General features: G+C 16.2%; 2 protein-coding genes across 5 annotated transcripts; one reads left to right on the top strand and one right to left on the bottom strand.

Annotated features, from left to right (window-relative positions):
• Positions 1-129: 129 nt before the first annotated feature.
• Positions 130-10,232, bottom strand: LOC409281 (protein sel-1 homolog 1). The gene is made up of 7 exons (XM_026442708.1): positions 9,940-10,232; positions 6,147-6,637; positions 4,630-4,865; positions 4,036-4,515; positions 3,583-3,811; positions 2,040-2,446; positions 130-655 (listed from the first exon to the last, which is right to left on the bottom strand). Exons 2-7 carry the CDS (start codon positions 6,592-6,594, stop codon positions 230-232), a joined length of 2,226 nt encoding a protein of 741 aa, XP_026298493.1. The 5' UTR covers positions 6,595-6,637; positions 9,940-10,232; the 3' UTR covers positions 130-229.
• Positions 10,192-15,227, top strand: LOC102656577 (CAP-Gly domain-containing linker protein 1). Of its 4 annotated transcripts, none has more exons than XM_026442712.1 (9): positions 10,192-10,255; positions 11,396-11,578; positions 11,722-11,993; positions 12,164-12,317; positions 12,968-13,147; positions 13,663-14,035; positions 14,216-14,328; positions 14,786-14,909; positions 14,987-15,227. In XM_026442712.1, the coding sequence occupies exons 2-9, from the start codon at positions 11,427-11,429 to the stop codon at positions 15,173-15,175; spliced, it is 1,557 nt and encodes a 518-aa protein (XP_026298497.1). In that variant the 5' UTR covers positions 10,192-10,255; positions 11,396-11,426; the 3' UTR covers positions 15,176-15,227. The 4 variants fall into 4 exon arrangements, with proteins under 4 accessions (XP_026298497.1, XP_026298496.1, XP_026298494.1 ...); XM_026442711.1 differs by lacking the exon at positions 10,192-10,255 and adding an exon at positions 11,086-11,144; XM_026442709.1 differs by lacking the exon at positions 10,192-10,255 and adding an exon at positions 11,187-11,317.
• Positions 15,228-18,109: the final 2,882 nt, after the last annotated feature.

Below are 18,109 nucleotides of genomic sequence, written 5' to 3'. Positions count from 1 at the left end.
ATAAATAGGTCGATAATATTGATTTATATATGTTCACGCAGAGAAAAAAAAAAACTTTTGAAATATACATTGTTTACAAGCATTTCAAAAAATTTTATGCAAACAAGGTGATTTAATGAAAACAACATCTCAATATGCACACATGTGCATGTATTTATGAACCATCAGTAACAAACTTCATTTCATCTAGAAGATAAAGAGAAATGGATTCGGAAAAAATAATTAAAAATTAGTTAATTCTAGGTGGAGGTGGTGGTTGTGGTCTGCGGAAATAAATAATTAAACTAAGCATGCCTGTAAGTAGTCCAATGAGATATAAATCCCAATTTTGACCTAAAAGCTGATCCCATTTATTTAAATGATCAGCAAGACTAAATTCTTGTAGATAATCCAATCCAAAAAGAAATGAAAGCTTAATAAGTGCCAGTGCTACAGGAATTCTTGCATCTGGACTAGCTTCAGCTGCTAGATCATAGCATCGTTTGGCTAGATGTCGATCCTTTGCCAAACCCAAGCCACGTTCATGCATATATCCTAAGTTAAACATTGCTTGAGCATTGTGTTGTTGGTCAGAAGCTGATCGATAATGGCTAGCTGCAGCCTCATAGTCAACTTTTGTTCCTCGTCCATAATAATGAGCATCTCCTAATTTGACCTATCATTATAAATTTCTTATAAATAAAAATATATTTAATACAACTTTATTAGTTTATTAAAATTTTCTTATTAAAATAACTTTTTAAAATTATTTCTGAAATTTTTGTATTGAAATTTCAAATTTTTAAAAAATAAAAATAGAAAAAATAAATAGCATAAAATAAACTTATTTTCCATATATGTATATATATAATTATAACATATACAATTTTTATTATATTATATTATATTATATTTGATTATATTATATTATAAATATATACTAATAAGTACAATATAAAATGATGAAAAAATAAGTATGATATACAAATGATAAAGATAATTAATATTAATATTTAGATTAATATTTAGATTGTGTAATACGCTTTAGTACATAATAAAACGTCATCTGTTATAAAATATGGAAAACAATGTGATATATATGATTATTTAAAATTATATTTATAATAATAAAAGGAAAACTTTTGATTATATATTCAAAAAATATTAAATTTAAAATATTCATGACTAAAACAAAAAATTAATAAGAAAACAATGCTAAATTTAAAACTTTTTATTTTTTGAAGAATAAGTAAATATACGAAAATGAATAAATAAAATAAAATGAATAAATAGAATAAATAAAATTTTAAATAAATAATGGGACTAAATAAAAAGAAAGAATACAAATATATGACAATATATAAATATTAAAAAAAAGATTTTAAAAATTTTAAAATATATGCAAATATAATTAATTATTATTATTATATAATTAATTATTTATGAATTATTAATATTATATAATTTGGCTAATTTTCTAAGTTCTGGAATAATTATATTTTATTTTATTCAAATATATAATAAATAATAAAAAATAATAAAAAATAATAATAATAAAATAATAATTGAATAATAAAAGAACAAACAAAACATTAAAAAATTTATTTTATAATTGAATCATTTGTATAATGAATTCATTATTTTATAATAAATAGAAAAATGTTAAAAGCAATAAAATAAAATTTAATAATTATAATGATAATATATAATTATATAAACACTTATAATTAAAATATTTTTCATATTTCTTTTCAAAAATATGAATGAAACAAAATTCATTGATAAATTAGATATTCATTGATATATATATAAAAATCAATAAAATTTATTATTTTTTAATAATATATATCTAATAATCAACAATTTTTATTAAACATCATAATAAATGATGCATATTATTGTTGTTTCATAGTCAATTAGCCATTTTTTTTATGTTCTCTTTTTATAATAGTGTATAGTAAGTATTATGTCTAAAATATGTCTATGAAGTAATAATTTATAAACAGACAGTCTTATTGTATTATTACAGATATTTATAAAAATCAATAATTAATAAATACCTGAGCAGCAGAATATCCTTGAGCAGCAGCTCTAGCCCATAGAGCAAGTGCTCTAACTAATCCTTCTTCTTCTGATAGTATTGTAGTCTCTCCTTTATCCAGTATAAATGCAGCATTACTCTGTGCTACCTCATAACCCATTTCTGCAAGGAGAGCATAATTGACGAAAGCTTCATTTATTCTACCTTCTCTATAATCTGTATGAGCAATCATTAATTGATCACTCCATTTGCCTCTTTCAGCAACATTTTTCAGAAGTTCAACAGCAGCTGGACAACTACGCATCATGCCTGTACCAGTAGCATGCATTTGTGCCAAATTATAGAATGCCAAAACATGACCAGATTGGCTAGCCAAACTAAAATACTTGTTGGCTAATTTATAATCACGTCTTACTCCTGTGCCACCTATTAAACAATTGAATTATTAAAATAAATTTATTATATATTAATATCACATAATTATCAAAATATTATTTTAAATTCAAGAATTACTTTTCTTTTGTATTTTTCTTTACATATTCATTTAAAATCATTATAACTTATATATTCAAAATTGATTAAAAAATATTTTCTAAAATAAAAAATGCTTTAATAAAAGATATTATTTTAATAAAAAAATTAAAAAAACTTAAAATTCTTAAAACAAGCAAGGTACGTTTTACGAAAAGTATACATTATACGCATATAGATTATATTTCAAATAAGTATTTAAGTACATCAAACTTTATTAATCTCAATATTTCATTAAAAGGCAAAAAATAAAAATAAAAATAAAATATACATGCATATGCATACATAAAAGATATTTTAAGTTTTAATAAACATTGTTAATATATTAATATATTATAAATTAGAATAAAAAAATTTATATAAACAAAGATTATTTAAAATTTTAAAAATGATGAAAATATAAAATAACAATATAATGATAAAAATAATGATGAAATATGAATAGAAATTAACATATAAAAAGAATAGATTTATTATGATATTTCTTTTATAAATTAAATAAATTAAATAATGATATGAGATATTTGGTAAAATATTTACTTATTTTGACTTTTGATTTTCTAAATATTTATGTTTATTATTATCTATAATAATTCTATTATCTAAGAATAATTTGATAATAAAATAAATTAAAAAATTAAAAAACTTTGAATGGATAGAAAATATATATAATAATAAAATAATAACGAAAATATAATAAAATATTTTAAATTATCATATTAATATAGATCCATATAAAATCAATATAATCCATAATTCATATAATCCATAAATATTTTAGCATTGTAATTTTTTAGTAATTTTAATATAAATATTAATTACTATATTAAAACTTACATATATAATTATATATAATTGTATATCAAATTAATAATATATATAATATATAATATTACATGTATATATACATATATATATAATATGTATATGTATGTATATATATATATATGTATATATACATATAATATTATATATATATAATTAAAAAATAAAAAAATATAAATTTGTAAAATTAATTTTTTAAAACTCACTAAAATACATGTTGCCAAGTTGAAGTTGTCCATCAACCCATCCTTGTTCTGCAGCTTGGCTAAAATACTGAAGAGCTTTCGCTGTATCTCTTTCAACTCCTCTTCCATAAAGATACATAAGTCCTAAACCACTTTGTCCAACAGGATTTCCAAGTTCAGCAGCTTTTTTGAAATACTTGTATGCTGTTTCATTATCTTGTTTTACTATGTCACTGCCTTCTAAATAAATCTATAAAAAAATATATTAAGTATAATATAATTAACCAATTTTAATATTAACATTAATTCAATATTAATTTTCACATATAATAAGTATAATATATATAATATAATATACAATAATAATAAAATAAGTTATTATTCAATATGTATATATATAAAAAAGAATTAATTCAAGAAAATATCTTAAAAATATTTTAAAAATAAATCTCAAAAAAATTTAATATTTATTACTTTTCCTAAAAAAGCCATAGCAAGAGGATTTCCAGCATCAGCAGCATGTTGAAAATATTGTAATGCTCTTTCATGATCTAATGGTACACCTCTTCCACCTTGATAATGTAATTGTCCTAATCCTACTTGAGCTTGTATATCTCCTTTTTTTGCTAATAATTGGTAATATTCTATTAAATCTTGGTCAAAGATTCCTGAGCTATATGCAGGATTTTCTTGTTCATCTAGAAGTCTAACTCTCTGAACAACTGGACCTCCACTGAGAGAAACTTCTTCTGCAACTTTGTTGGCTACTTTACGGTAAAAATCTAAAGCTCTTTCACATGAAGCTGGAGTTGTAACTCCAGCCCAATGACGATAACCTAAAGCCATTTGTGCACGAGTATCTCCACCAAGAGCTGCTACTGTATAATGAAGCAATGCTTTTGCTTGTGAAGCTTGTACTCCACCTAAACCAGTTGCATATAAAAAGCCCATACCCTACAAAAAATATATTATCAATATAATATCATGAATATTTTATTAATTTATAAACTATATTTTATTAAAAACTTAAACAATAAAAATGATTCATAGTAATAAAAATTTACAAACCATATGAGCAGATGGTAAACCAGTTTCAATAAGTTCTTTAAATATCTCATAAGCTGCTGGAATATCTTGACCAGAAGCTGAACCAGATTGAGTTCCTAATAATTGAGCCCATGCTATCATAGACCAAGCTTCACGATGTCCAAGAATTGCTGCAGATGTTAATAATTTATAAGCTTCTTCCTTATTTGTGCGTGTAGCATTTAAGAGACTTTGTGCCTTCTTAAATATCATCTCCGCTGAAAATTAAAAAAAATTTACTTTATTTAAAGTGCAAAAACTGAATCATTTTATATTTTTTATATATTTTATATATTTAATATATTTAGTAGTGCCTAATAGTATGAACTATTGAATAGTATATATTTTTACTAATTCAAATTCCTTATATTATAATTAATTGATTCAAAAAAGCTATTTTGTGAATGCTTATGCTCATATATTAAATGTGTTGTAATATCTACTTATAATATCTACTATCTCTATATTTAGGTTTGTAAAATTTCTCATTTAAAGTTTTTAATAACTTATATTTTCTTTTTCCAAAAGATATGAATAATATATGGATAATATATTTGAAAAAACCCACAAATAAATTTAGCATTGAGAAATATAATCTAAAATAATTAAAAAGATTCTAAGATTTATGCTATTATGGTAAGATTTTTGCTATTAAGATATAAAAACAAAAAAGAAAAAGTAAATATTAATTAAATTTGCAAACACATGTTCTAACATATATTATCTAAAAGTTGATTTACAAAGAATAAGAATAGTAATTCTATTTGTCATTAAGTATATCAAAGTAAATTTATTTAAGAATTTTAAAAACATTTATAATAGTGAAATCTATTTATGAATATTTATGAACAATTTTTGTTTAAAATAAAAATAAAAATAAAAAGAGCAAATAATTATTTTAAATAAATTAAAAAATATATTTATTTGAAATACAAATATTTGCAAATAAAACTTCTTTGAAACTTTATTTGAGAAATAAATTATTTTCAAACGATTATTTACTTAGTAATTTATTTATTTAATTTTTTATTTATTTATTTCAAATAGAATAGAAAATTTTCAATAATAGAAAATAAAAATTAATAATGATAACAATATATAAGTAAAATATATAAATAAATTAATAAATAAATAATAAAATTCTTTACATATAATAAATTCTTAGATTAAGAAGTGCATAAATCAAAAATAAAAAGAAACATATTTACACAAAAGAAAATTTGTTTTGCAGAATAAAAATTCCATTCAAAAAATTTCACAGAAAAATATTTTTATATTTTTACAATCAAATATCTAAATAGCAAATGAAATATAAATATTAAAATAATTTATCTTATTAATTTATCATACATTATTATATAAATAATAATTTCATTTTAATAATAATTATTTAAATAAAAATTTATTTTAATAATGGCTAATCTTAAACTTATTCTAATAACAAATTTTAACTCAATATAAATTAATTACAAAAACAATATAAATTTTAATTTAAATACCTTCTTGTTGTTCTGGAGTAAGTGGTTCCTGAGTTTCTTCATTAAATGCTTCAAGTTGTTCTTCATCATTCCATACTTCACTATCTTCTTCTTCAATTCTTAAATTATTATTTGGTAAATCTATATTTTTAGTTTGAGCTATCATTGCTTTCATCCAAACATTCTTCATTACTGGATTTTCATTCTTTGTTTTTGGTTCATTTTCTGTTTCCTCTTTTTGTTTTGTAATTTTATCATTGAGATGATATGGTTCAGAAGCTGGTACAATCTTCAGAATTGTATCATGTAAAGCTTTTAATTCTTGCAAATGTTCAAATGCATTTTCTTCTAAACTAACATCTTCTTCTGTTTCTTCTTCAGAAGTATCAGATCGTTTTTTGGAAATGATTGATTCCGAAGTAACAGACATTATCAGTAAAAGAAAAATTAACTCTTTTCGTAACTTCATTTTTCAATTTATATTTTGATTGTACTTTTTTTAATCAGCTGATCTTGATATAAATAAAGAAAAAATAATTATTTCTTTAAAATCATAATATTTTAATTAATCAATTAAATTATTATATAAATAGTTTTGTAGTATAAAAAACAAATCTTATACTTCTTTAGATAATTTTATATCTTTATATTTATACTTATATAATAAGTAATCCAAAATAAATATAATAATAATAATAATAATTTTAATAATATATAATATATTATATAATTCTTTGTATTGTATATATATATATATATATATATACACAAAGATATATATATTATATATATATATATATATATATATATATATATATATATATATATATAATACAAAGAATATAAAAATAGAAAGAAATATAAAGTAAAAATTACTAAATTATTCTCTATAAAAAAAAATAATTCAAATATTAAATAGTATTGAAGAGAATATAATATAATCTAATGTCAGTTTTTCTACAGAAGAATATCTAAAGCTCATATGAAAGTGACATATATTTTTTCTAGTTGAATTATAATTATAATATTCCAAACAATATAATTATTTCTTAAAAAATATTAAATTATAATATATAAACTATAATATAAAAAAAATATTAAACTATATTGTAAGCTATTGTAATGAAAAGTCATTGATTTAGGATATTATTCATTGATTGATATTTTAATTTCAATATTGTAAAATTAATAATATGGATATTTCTTTAAAATTTTGATTAATAATAATTAGTTAATAAAACTTAATAATAATTATTCATATTTTCCAAGAATTACAATCTTATTAACTATATCTGTAAAAAAATATTGCACATTTTATTGAACAAAAAGTCTAATTACTAATATCGGATTATTATTATATCTATAAATTTAGCTTAATAGAATATTAATAGATTTAATTTAATTTCAAATTATTATTAAAAACTTTATATAATACATACATATTCATACTATTATTACTTTATATTACTATTAAGATTATATCTCCTAAACTAATGATTTTTCTAAAAAAAAGTATTATATTAAAATAAAAGTATTTATTTTAATTAATTTTTTAATTATTTATAATTAATACTTATTTATAATTATTTAATTTATTTTAATTATATTTTTATTTTAATTAATATTAATTATATGAATATTAATAATATGAAAAAATAATCTTATTTAAAAAGATATATTTATATGAAATATTTAATAGAGTTTTATATATTTACAAAAAAATTTAAATTATACTATATCTCATTTCTAAACTATTCCATTTCATTTTCTTTATACATAAAAATTACAATTACAATTAATTATTTATTTATTTAAATTAAAATTATTTACAAATTAATATCTAGCACAAATTGAATTATTAATAATTTAATAAATAAGCTGTAATCAATATTTTTTTATATTAATTTTTGTTTGTTTTAATTTCTAGAATCAATTCTCTAAAAATAATAATGAATATATTAATATATATTAATTCTATATATATTAATATATATTAATTCTATATATATATATATATATATATATATACAAATAAAATACAATTATTGTAACTATACATATCCATATTTTCATAATTTTTATAAAAATGGAACAAATTTTGAAAAAATATTATATTTTTTCATAATGTAATAATATAAAATGAAAAATCAAAAAAAATTATTTCCTTTATAAATCTGAAAAAAGAAAAAAAATATTCTTTTAAATCTATATTTTAAATTATTAATAAATATGAATTCAATATGTAATATTAATTTTCTTATATTTATTTAATCAATTTTTATTTTTAATTATTTGTAATCAAGAATTGCTAAGAATATTAATATTAATTATATTAGATTTTCTTTTGTTATTTTTGTTCAAATTTGTGTTCTTCATTTTTTAACTTTTGTAACTGTTATTAATTTTTGGTTTCTTCTGATCATTTTTTTTTCAACTTTTTTTATCTGAATATAAAAAAGTTTGTAATAGTGTTGAAATTAAAATTTAAAACTAACCATGATAATAATGATGATAAATCAATTTCATAAATCGATTTTTCAAATCACATTTTTATTAGATCAATAAGAACTCTCCTGCTAAAAAGTAATTCTCCCAATTCTTTATTCTTATATCTTCTTATATATAATTTTAACTTTATATAACTTTAATTAAAAATCTAAGCTTATATTTTGATAAAAATGATTATAATAGAACAATTTTAATAGAAATCAAAGAAAAAAGTTCAAAGAAGCTAAAAATTAATAATATTGCAAAAATTAAAGAATCTTTTAGAAAAAAAAAACAAAAGAAAATCTAAATAGTATAATTAATGAATTCTTAATAATTTGTCACAAATAATCAAAAATAAAAAAATATATTATTACTATAATATATAAATTATATATTATTAAGTTTATACTATTTTTTTACTATTTTAAAAAATCTAAAATACAATTTTAAAAAAACTTTTTTTTTCAGATTTACAAATATTAATGAGGATAAAAATATTTTTGATTCTCATTTCCTCATTCTTCTTATGTATCATATTTTAGAAGAGAATAGAAGACTTTCAATTTTTGTTTTATTCTTATAAACATTATAAAAATATAAATGAATTTATAATTATATTATATACATATATATATATATATACATATATATATATTATATAAATGTATTTATAATAAAAATATAATAAAAAATAAAATTTAATTTAAATAAATAGCTTATTAATACATATAAATACATAATTATTTTTCTTTTTTCAATAATTGTAATATAATAACTGATATATTTAAATATAAAATAAATAGTTAAATATTAATATATTTCATTTTTAATATTTGTTCATTTATAAAATATACTTCAAAATATTAAAATATTTAAAATTTATAAAAGATTATTGATAAGAAATGATTAATATTTTTTATTTATTATTATTTTAGTACTTTTAAATTATATATTTAAATTATACATTTTTTTAACATATTATACATAACCAAATCATATGATAATTAAATCATTATTAAATTATTTTTAATAAAAGAAATATATATAATAAAAATGTTTGGATAATAATTTTTATTTTAAATCTATTATTACTGCTTTATAATTGCTTTATAAAGTAAAATTTTTATTTTATGTATATATTATCGTAAATATAAAAATCAGTTTTAAAAATACGTCATTCTTAATATATAATAATATTTTATATAAAAGATTTTATATTTGTATTATAACATTTGTTTTGTATTGTAACCTAAATTTCAACGAATATTATGAATATATATAAAAAAAAATAAATTACGTCGAAATAATTATTTTAGATTCTTACTTTTAATTTGAACAGCTTGATAAAAATATTCTTAAATTCATTTTAAGAAATCTGTCCGAAGAATATGACTTTTCGTGACATAAAGATAAAATTACGTCATTGAAACACGACAATGCACATCTTCGGTTATCGCACAAATTAATATTTATGAGTACTTTAAAAATATTTTTTCATATTAAAAAAGTAATACTTTACAATTATATAATCATTGACTTCAAAAATATGTTATGTATTTAACAATTTCTACTCAGTTGTTTAACGACTCCTTTAAAAAATTTTGTGTATTATTACATTGCTTGTGTATTAAATAACTGAAGTTAGCTCCAAATTGTATAAATATTAGTTATTTCAGAGATTAAATAGATAAAAATTTAAAACTAAAAAATTTGTATATTTGATAATATATAAAAATTTATCATTTATTGAATATATATATATATATATATATATATAAATTCATTCCAACAATAACATAATCTGCAAATAAACATGATTTAATATTAAAAATTTAATAAACTATATAATAACTATATAATAATTATATAATAACTATAACATTTAACTATTTATATTTACTATATAGTTAAAAAAATGAAAAAAAAAAATAAAATTATATATTTCATTGAACTAAAATAAATGTTCTTATAATAATTATTATTGTTATTTTTAATTAATAAACAACTATAATAATTTTATTAATATATATTTTATTTCTTTTCGAAATAAATATATATTTTATTATATTATTATATACATAATTATATACTATACATTATACATTAATTATTATGTACATAATAAATTAATAAATCTTGTAAATCATAAAAGATAAAAAAATTAAAAAATATGAAATATAAAATTAATCTATTTGAACAGAGTTAATGTATTAATTTATTATTAATATTTTAATATATTTATTTAAAAAAGTACATAATTAAAAGAAATTTTTAGATATTTTCTTTTCAAATTTAAATAAAAAAAATGTTTAATTGAAAATATATAATTTTTTGCATTCTAAGAAATTTAATTACCTAAATGTTTAGATTCCTTTTGACCAAAATGAATTTTCCATAATAAACAGTATTTATACAAATAGATTTATCAAGATTTATGTATATTACATATTTAAAATTATGAAATAATTTAAATAATGAAATTATATAAATATAATAGAATTATTCATAATTATCATATTAATATTATAAGTGAGTAATATTTATACCATAAAATTTAATTTTTGGAATGACTATATAATAATATTATAAGGTTTAACATAATGACTGAATTTTGTAACGGAATAATGCAATATTTGATAGCAAATTGTTAAAATTTGATATAATATAGTTTAATTGTAATAATATTCACACAAATAGTTGTAGTAAATACTTATAAATCTATATTTATTATTAATTTTTCTTTTTATATTTATTTATATAGGTATATTTTATTTTTTAAGGATACTATATTCATAAAAAAAATACAAAAAAATGGTGGATTTACACGGGAAGGATAAAGGAAATATTTCATTACCAGCAAAATTACAATCATATGAAGATGATGAAAAGAAACCAACGATTATTAATATGCAAAAAACTTTTTATACCATTAAAATCGCAGATATTGAATCTAGAATAAACAGGTAAAATAAACAAAATGAAATTGAATTTTATTATTAATAAATAAATTTTGTATTTTGTTATATTGTTTTATGTTTAATATTAATATAAGAAAAATAAATTTTTTGAAAACATTAAAGATCATAATATTAAAATTAATATTTAGGTTAGATGAAAGAAATGAAGAATTGTTAGAGGAAATTGAAACTACAAATGAACTTTCAGCTACAATAGATACAGAAACAATTGAAGAAATTACAAGTTTAAACAAACAATTTTTAACACAAAATAGTTTGGTAGAAAGTTTAAAAAATAAAATCAATACTATAGAAAATGATCGAATAGAAAATCAACGATTATATGAAGAGAAAAAGGAATTATTTAATCAAAATTATAAAAAAACTAAATTTGAATTAATTTCTCAAGCCAAAGTTCTAAGTAACTTAAAAATTTTTCGTTATTTTATTTCTTTGTTATTTTTATCATTTATTTTATTTTTTCATTATTTATTATTTATTATTTTTTAATTATTTATATTCAAATTATTATTATCTAAACTATCACATCTAAACTCATTAACTATCATTATAAAAAAAAATTTTTTTCAGATGCGGAGATTAATGTTTTGCAAGATTTTAAAAGGGTGCAAAATGTATTACAAGAAAAACTTGAAGAGAATGAGGAACAAATGATAGAAAATGAAAAGAAAGTAAAAGAAACTATAGAAATTATTAATCGAAAAATTGAATTCGATAAAGAAATGTATAAAAATTTTATTCAATTTATATATTATCAAAAATTGATTTTATTTATTTTATCATGAATTAAGAAAATAAAAAAAAAAGGTAATTATGCATTATAAGGAAAGTAGTTTTGATTATCTTGATCTTAGTATAATATATGTGATGAAGATATCATTTCGTAAATAACTTTTCATCATAATTTAATTAGCAATCTTTTGATTTTTAAAATATTTCTAAATGGTAATTATTATCATATTAAATATATATGTGCATTTGAAATAATATTTATCGATCAATATATAAATTTACTTGTTTCTACAAACTTATTATAGTGATTGATATTCAAAATGTATAATAAATGAAAATTATAATGATAAAAATTGTTTCATATTTTATTTTCACATTTCTAATATTTTCTATGGATAAATATCAACTGATAAGATATTAATTTATTTATTATATATTTGAATAACAATTGCCACAATGTATATATTATATATTAATTATAATATATATATATATATTATATATATATATATATATATAAATAATCAAATGATATCCTTGATAATATCAAAATTAAGATGATTAAAGCTATTTTTTTTTATAATGTATAATTACTACAAAAAATTTTTGTAAAAAATGATTTATAAAATTTCTTCAATTTAGGCTTAAAAATGAAATGTACGATTGTCTTCTTGATTTGGCAGCACAATTTCAAATGCAAGTTAATAAACATATAAATTTACCAAATCAAAGATTGATGAGAGAAAATATTATGTTGAAACATGAATTACTACAAATTTCTGAGAATATTTCATCAAAAGAGGATACTGAACTTTATTTAAAGTAATAGTTAAATTTTATCATTTTACAATGAATATGCAATTTAAAATATTTTCTTTTTTTATATATTTGCTATATTTGAAATATTTTTTATTAATCAATTTATAGAAGCAATTTATTAAACATATTTATTATTTAGCAAATTTTTTATTTATTAATTAATAATAATAGTTTTCATTAATTATGTGATTTGTGTTTGTGATTGTTTTCATTAATTTAGTGATATTATAATATTATATAATATTAACAGTATATTTTTTTGGTTTATTTATAAAAATTATTTATTTTTTTGTTTAATCAAAAAAATTAGCAAATGATTATATTTTCCATTTTATATTTATAATTGTATATTATTTTTTTGCATTACATTATATTATATTTCTTAGATTTTATTAAAAATAATCAAATTCTATCTATATAGATAGAATTTCAATGTAATTTTATATATAAATTTCTTATATCAATTAATTTATAAATGTTTATATCTCTTTTTTCTTGTTCATATTTTTATTGTGTAGAAAATCACAAATTAATTATAAGAAAAAATTGGATACACAATCTTTGTTTATAAAAAATAATATAAAAATTTCAAAAATACAAAATATAATATTAGAATATATAAAAAAGAAATTAGAAAATGCAAAAAAAAATTTATCACATATTCCTATTCCTAAGAATGCAAAACAAAGAGAATACATGATATTGATAGAAAAAACTATTTATGAGCAATATAATATTCATTTTCGTCATGCATCATTAAAAACAATACTTCATAAAATAAGATTGAAAATTAATCTTGCAAAACATTTTTTGAAATTAATAGAATCCAAAATAAGAGCAGTTTTTGAAACTATTTATGATTTAAAGTATAATGCAACATGTTTACTAAAGGTAATGTATTTTTTAATAATTTAATTCTTATTTAATTTTTAAAATTTTATTTTAAAAATTTTATAAATTTTAAATATAGATAATAGATAATAGATAATATTAAGAATTTACATGTTTATATATTTTAATTATATCAAATATTAATTTCATACATTAATTAATTTAAATTGTATATTTTAGTATCCTTATAGTCGTTGGGATTTAATAACAATGAGTTGTATTGAAGTATTTATATTTCTGAGGGATATCCTTATTAAAGGACAAATCAAATTTGAAAATTATGTTGTTGAATCGTAAGTAATAGTAGAGTAGTGATGAAATTTTCATAAATATTCATTTCTTAAATAAAATAATTATTAATTAAATAATTTATTATTAATTAAATGGTTATTATACTTTATTTTTTTTTTGGTATATTTATTAATATACTTATATTTTTAAATTTTTTATCATATATATTTTAATTAGATAAAATTATTTTTCAAAATAGATTATTTTTATTTCTCTAATCTAATTAAAAGTTGATTGATTTTTCAATAATAAATTTTATAATATTAGGATATATAAAAACCAAAATATTATAATATTATATAATAATAATATAAAGCATTTAAAAATATATCTTTGTAACAAAATTTTATTTTATATTTTTAATCTTTTTTAAAATAATTGAAAAAATTATTTTGTATATGTAAATGTATATGATATATTTATATAAAGTTATTAAAATTAATATATAAATAAATTAAGGACGGAATCTATACCTGACAAATTAGAATCTACTTCAAATATAAAAGAAAATCCAAATGTAGAAGATATTGATTTGATAATGTTTATAACAAAAGAATCCTTAAGTAAAGAAATTTTAGATGAAGTAAATATTTTTATTAAATTAATATATATAATTCTTGAATTTTTATATTTTATATACTAATGATTTATAATTATTAGACAAAACAAATTGAAAATTTAGATGAAAAGAAAGAAACATTTATTGAAAATAGCGAAATTAATGAAACTATTTCCGAACACTTCGTTGAAACTATTTCCGAAGATAATGTTGATTTTAATTTAGAAAATAATAACGAATTATCTAAAGATGATGAAAATGAATCAGTATTTGATATTGCTGGAGAATAAAATCTGGTATTATAAATATTTTTTATTATTAAATGTTTTATCAAATAATTTTTAAAAATTTTTTACAAATATTATATATGTATAAAACAATATATATTATGTATAAAACAACTAATAAATTAAAAATATATACTTATATCTATAAACAAAGTAATGTAAAATTATTTCTCACATATTTATTATTTTAGCCATTATATTTTTAAGAAGTATATAAATATTTTTATTTTTTAACAAAATTATAATTTTTTATTTTTCATGTAAATTAAAAATAATTTTATATTTTTAAAAATAATTTTTAAAAAATTTTTAAAAATATTATATATGTATAAAACAATATATATTATGTATAAAACAACTAATAAATTAAAAATATATACTTATATCTATAAACAAAGTAATGTAAAATTATTTCTCACATATTTATTATTTTAGCCATTATATTTTTAAGAAGTATATAAATATTTTTATTTTTTAACAAAATTATAATTTTTTATTTTTCATGTAAATTAAAAATAATTCATTTGTTATTGATATACTGTTACTATAATTATAATTATTATATATTATATCATAAATTATTTGATTAATTTTTATACTTTAACAAATATAATATTTTATATTTTATATTATATTTGTATTTATATTATAAATTTAATTAATTATAATTTAAGAAAAATAATTTTTTTATAATATGTATTTAATTTAAATTATAATTGAATTTTTTTGTATAAAATTTTTCATCCAAATTGTTAAAGCATGATCCATAAATAAAAACAATAAAAAAAAGATATGTAAAAATTGTCTCTAAATACTATATAACATTTATCTATAATTTTTTTAACTTTGTTAAATATCAATTTAACATATTTATATTTATATTACATAGCATTTAAATATATATATATAGCATAATAAATTCTAAATTAAAAAATTCAGAATTTAATTTTAAAATGAAAATTAAAACATTGTAATTTCGTTTTCTTTAATTTATTCCTATATACATATTCAGACTATATTTAATACTTGTTTATAATTTCATAACAAAGCATTTATAAAAAAACTTATATATGTGCTAATTATATATGTGCACTTATATATGTGCATTTATAAAAACTTATATATATGATAATATAATATTTTCTTTTTATTTTCACTTATAAATTGTTAATAAATTGTCATTTAATTTAATTGGAGAAATAAAAAACTTTATATATAAATATAATAAGTTATATAAAAAGTATCTTATTAATATTTTATTAATATTAATAAAATAATTAATATTATATTAAAAATTAATAATATAAAAATGCTATTTATTTATTATATATATTAATCTAACATTATATATTATTATATTATTATTGTAATTATTAATTATCTTTTATTTATTTATATATAATATAATGAAAATGATTCACTTAAATAATTTCATTTGAATATTTGTTTAATTGTATTAATTTAATTGTACACATATGTACATATTTAATATTTTTTAGTAATAAAAAAAAAATTTGCTTAAAAAATATCTGATTAAGATTATAAATTAAGATTAATATAAATTTTAATTAATATTTACAATTTTTATTTAATTATGAAAACATCACCATATTAATATAAATTTATAAGTTTATATATTTGCATTAATATATATAATATGTATATCAATAACACAAATTATACATTCAATAAAAAAAAGTAATAAAAAATATATAATTAAGATTTATTATTTCAAAACATTTAAATTCATAAAGATATTATCAATATTTAAAAAGTCTGTACAAATTTAAAATTTAAAATTATTACATTTCATATAAATATATGAATATATATATATTATATGCATATATTATATTATATTCATATTCATATATATATACTAATTTAATTAATTTATCAAATATAAAAAATATTTTATATTTTAATGTATTTATTTTATATATATAATTAAACTTATAATTTTATATTTAATTTTATATTATTTTATATAAGTTATATATATATATTATATTTATATTATATATATATATATATATATATATATATATATATTGTATATTATATAAATTATGTCGTAGAATTTAATCTTTTAATATAGCCAAATAGAAATCTATCTTCTTATAACTATCATAAAATTTTATATTTATAACTTTAAATTAGCGAAAATTAATAATAGTATTTCTTATCAAAAACTATATAGCTTAAATTTATTTATCAATAGATTTTCAATTGAATTAGAATTTTGGAAATTTTTAATTAATTTTGTAACTAATTTAAAACATAATTTTATTATTTATTTAATTAGTTAATAATATATATTATAGTTTATTACTTAATATTTTTTTAATATATATGTTTTAGATTTTTTATTTTTTTTATTTTAATTAATAGATTATATAGATAATTATAATTTATTATTAAATAATTCTTATTTAAAGTTTTAATAAATATTGTTTTTGTATTTCTCTTCTTAATTTCTTTTGTTTTATTTTCTTCTTTCTTTCTTTAATAACTATTAATTATGTGATGATTTAAAGATAATCATTTAAAATATCTTTCTTAGTTATAATAATAGAAAAAAATATGTATATTTGTACATAATTTGGATAATAATATTAAACTATGAATATGTTAAATATTATAAAAAATATTTTTGTATCGAGATTATTTTTTAAATCATCAATATTTTTTTATATATCACATAAATTTTTTTTTCTTTCATTTATTTTTTCTTCTTGCATATGGTAAATGATATTAAAATACATTAAACAATGTAGATATAATGAAATGAATTTGATTAAAAATTTTGATTTACAAAGCTAAAATATAATTTATTTTTTTTAAAATCATATTATAGCAATAATAAAATATAAAAATCTTTTCTTTTATTTAAATAAAGTAGAATGTGTATGTACGTAAATTATACAAATTATTTGA

The sequence above is a fragment of the Apis mellifera genome, linkage group LG9, assembly GCF_003254395.2.
Source record: "Apis mellifera strain DH4 linkage group LG9, Amel_HAv3.1, whole genome shotgun sequence".
In the NCBI taxonomy this organism is placed as follows: Eukaryota; Metazoa; Arthropoda; class Insecta; order Hymenoptera; family Apidae; genus Apis; species Apis mellifera.
The sequence above is the reverse complement of the archived record's forward strand: the minus strand, read 5'-3'. Positions and strand labels throughout refer to the sequence as shown.

Bases quoted from the DNA above. Each gene is read 5' to 3' on its own strand.
- LOC409281 (XM_026442708.1), bottom strand. From the start codon at position 6,594: ATGAAGTTACGAAAAGAGTTAATTTTTCTTTTACTGATAATGTCTGTT. The intron at 4,866-6,146 runs GTATTTAAATTA...TTTAATTTTCAG, and splicing joins TACTCCAGAACAACAAGAAG to CGGAGATGATATTTAAGAAG. The intron at 2,447-3,582 runs GTGAGTTTTAAA...ATTGTTTAATAG, and splicing joins ACTTGGCAACATGTATTTTA to GTGGCACAGGAGTAAGACGT.
- LOC102656577 (XM_026442712.1), top strand. From the start codon at position 11,427: ATGGTGGATTTACACGGGAAGGATAAAGGAAATATTTCATTACCAGCA. The intron at 11,579-11,721 runs GTAAAATAAACA...ATTAATATTTAG, and splicing joins ATTGAATCTAGAATAAACAG to GTTAGATGAAAGAAATGAAG. The intron at 14,036-14,215 runs GTAATGTATTTT...TGTATATTTTAG, and splicing joins ATGCAACATGTTTACTAAAG to TATCCTTATAGTCGTTGGGA.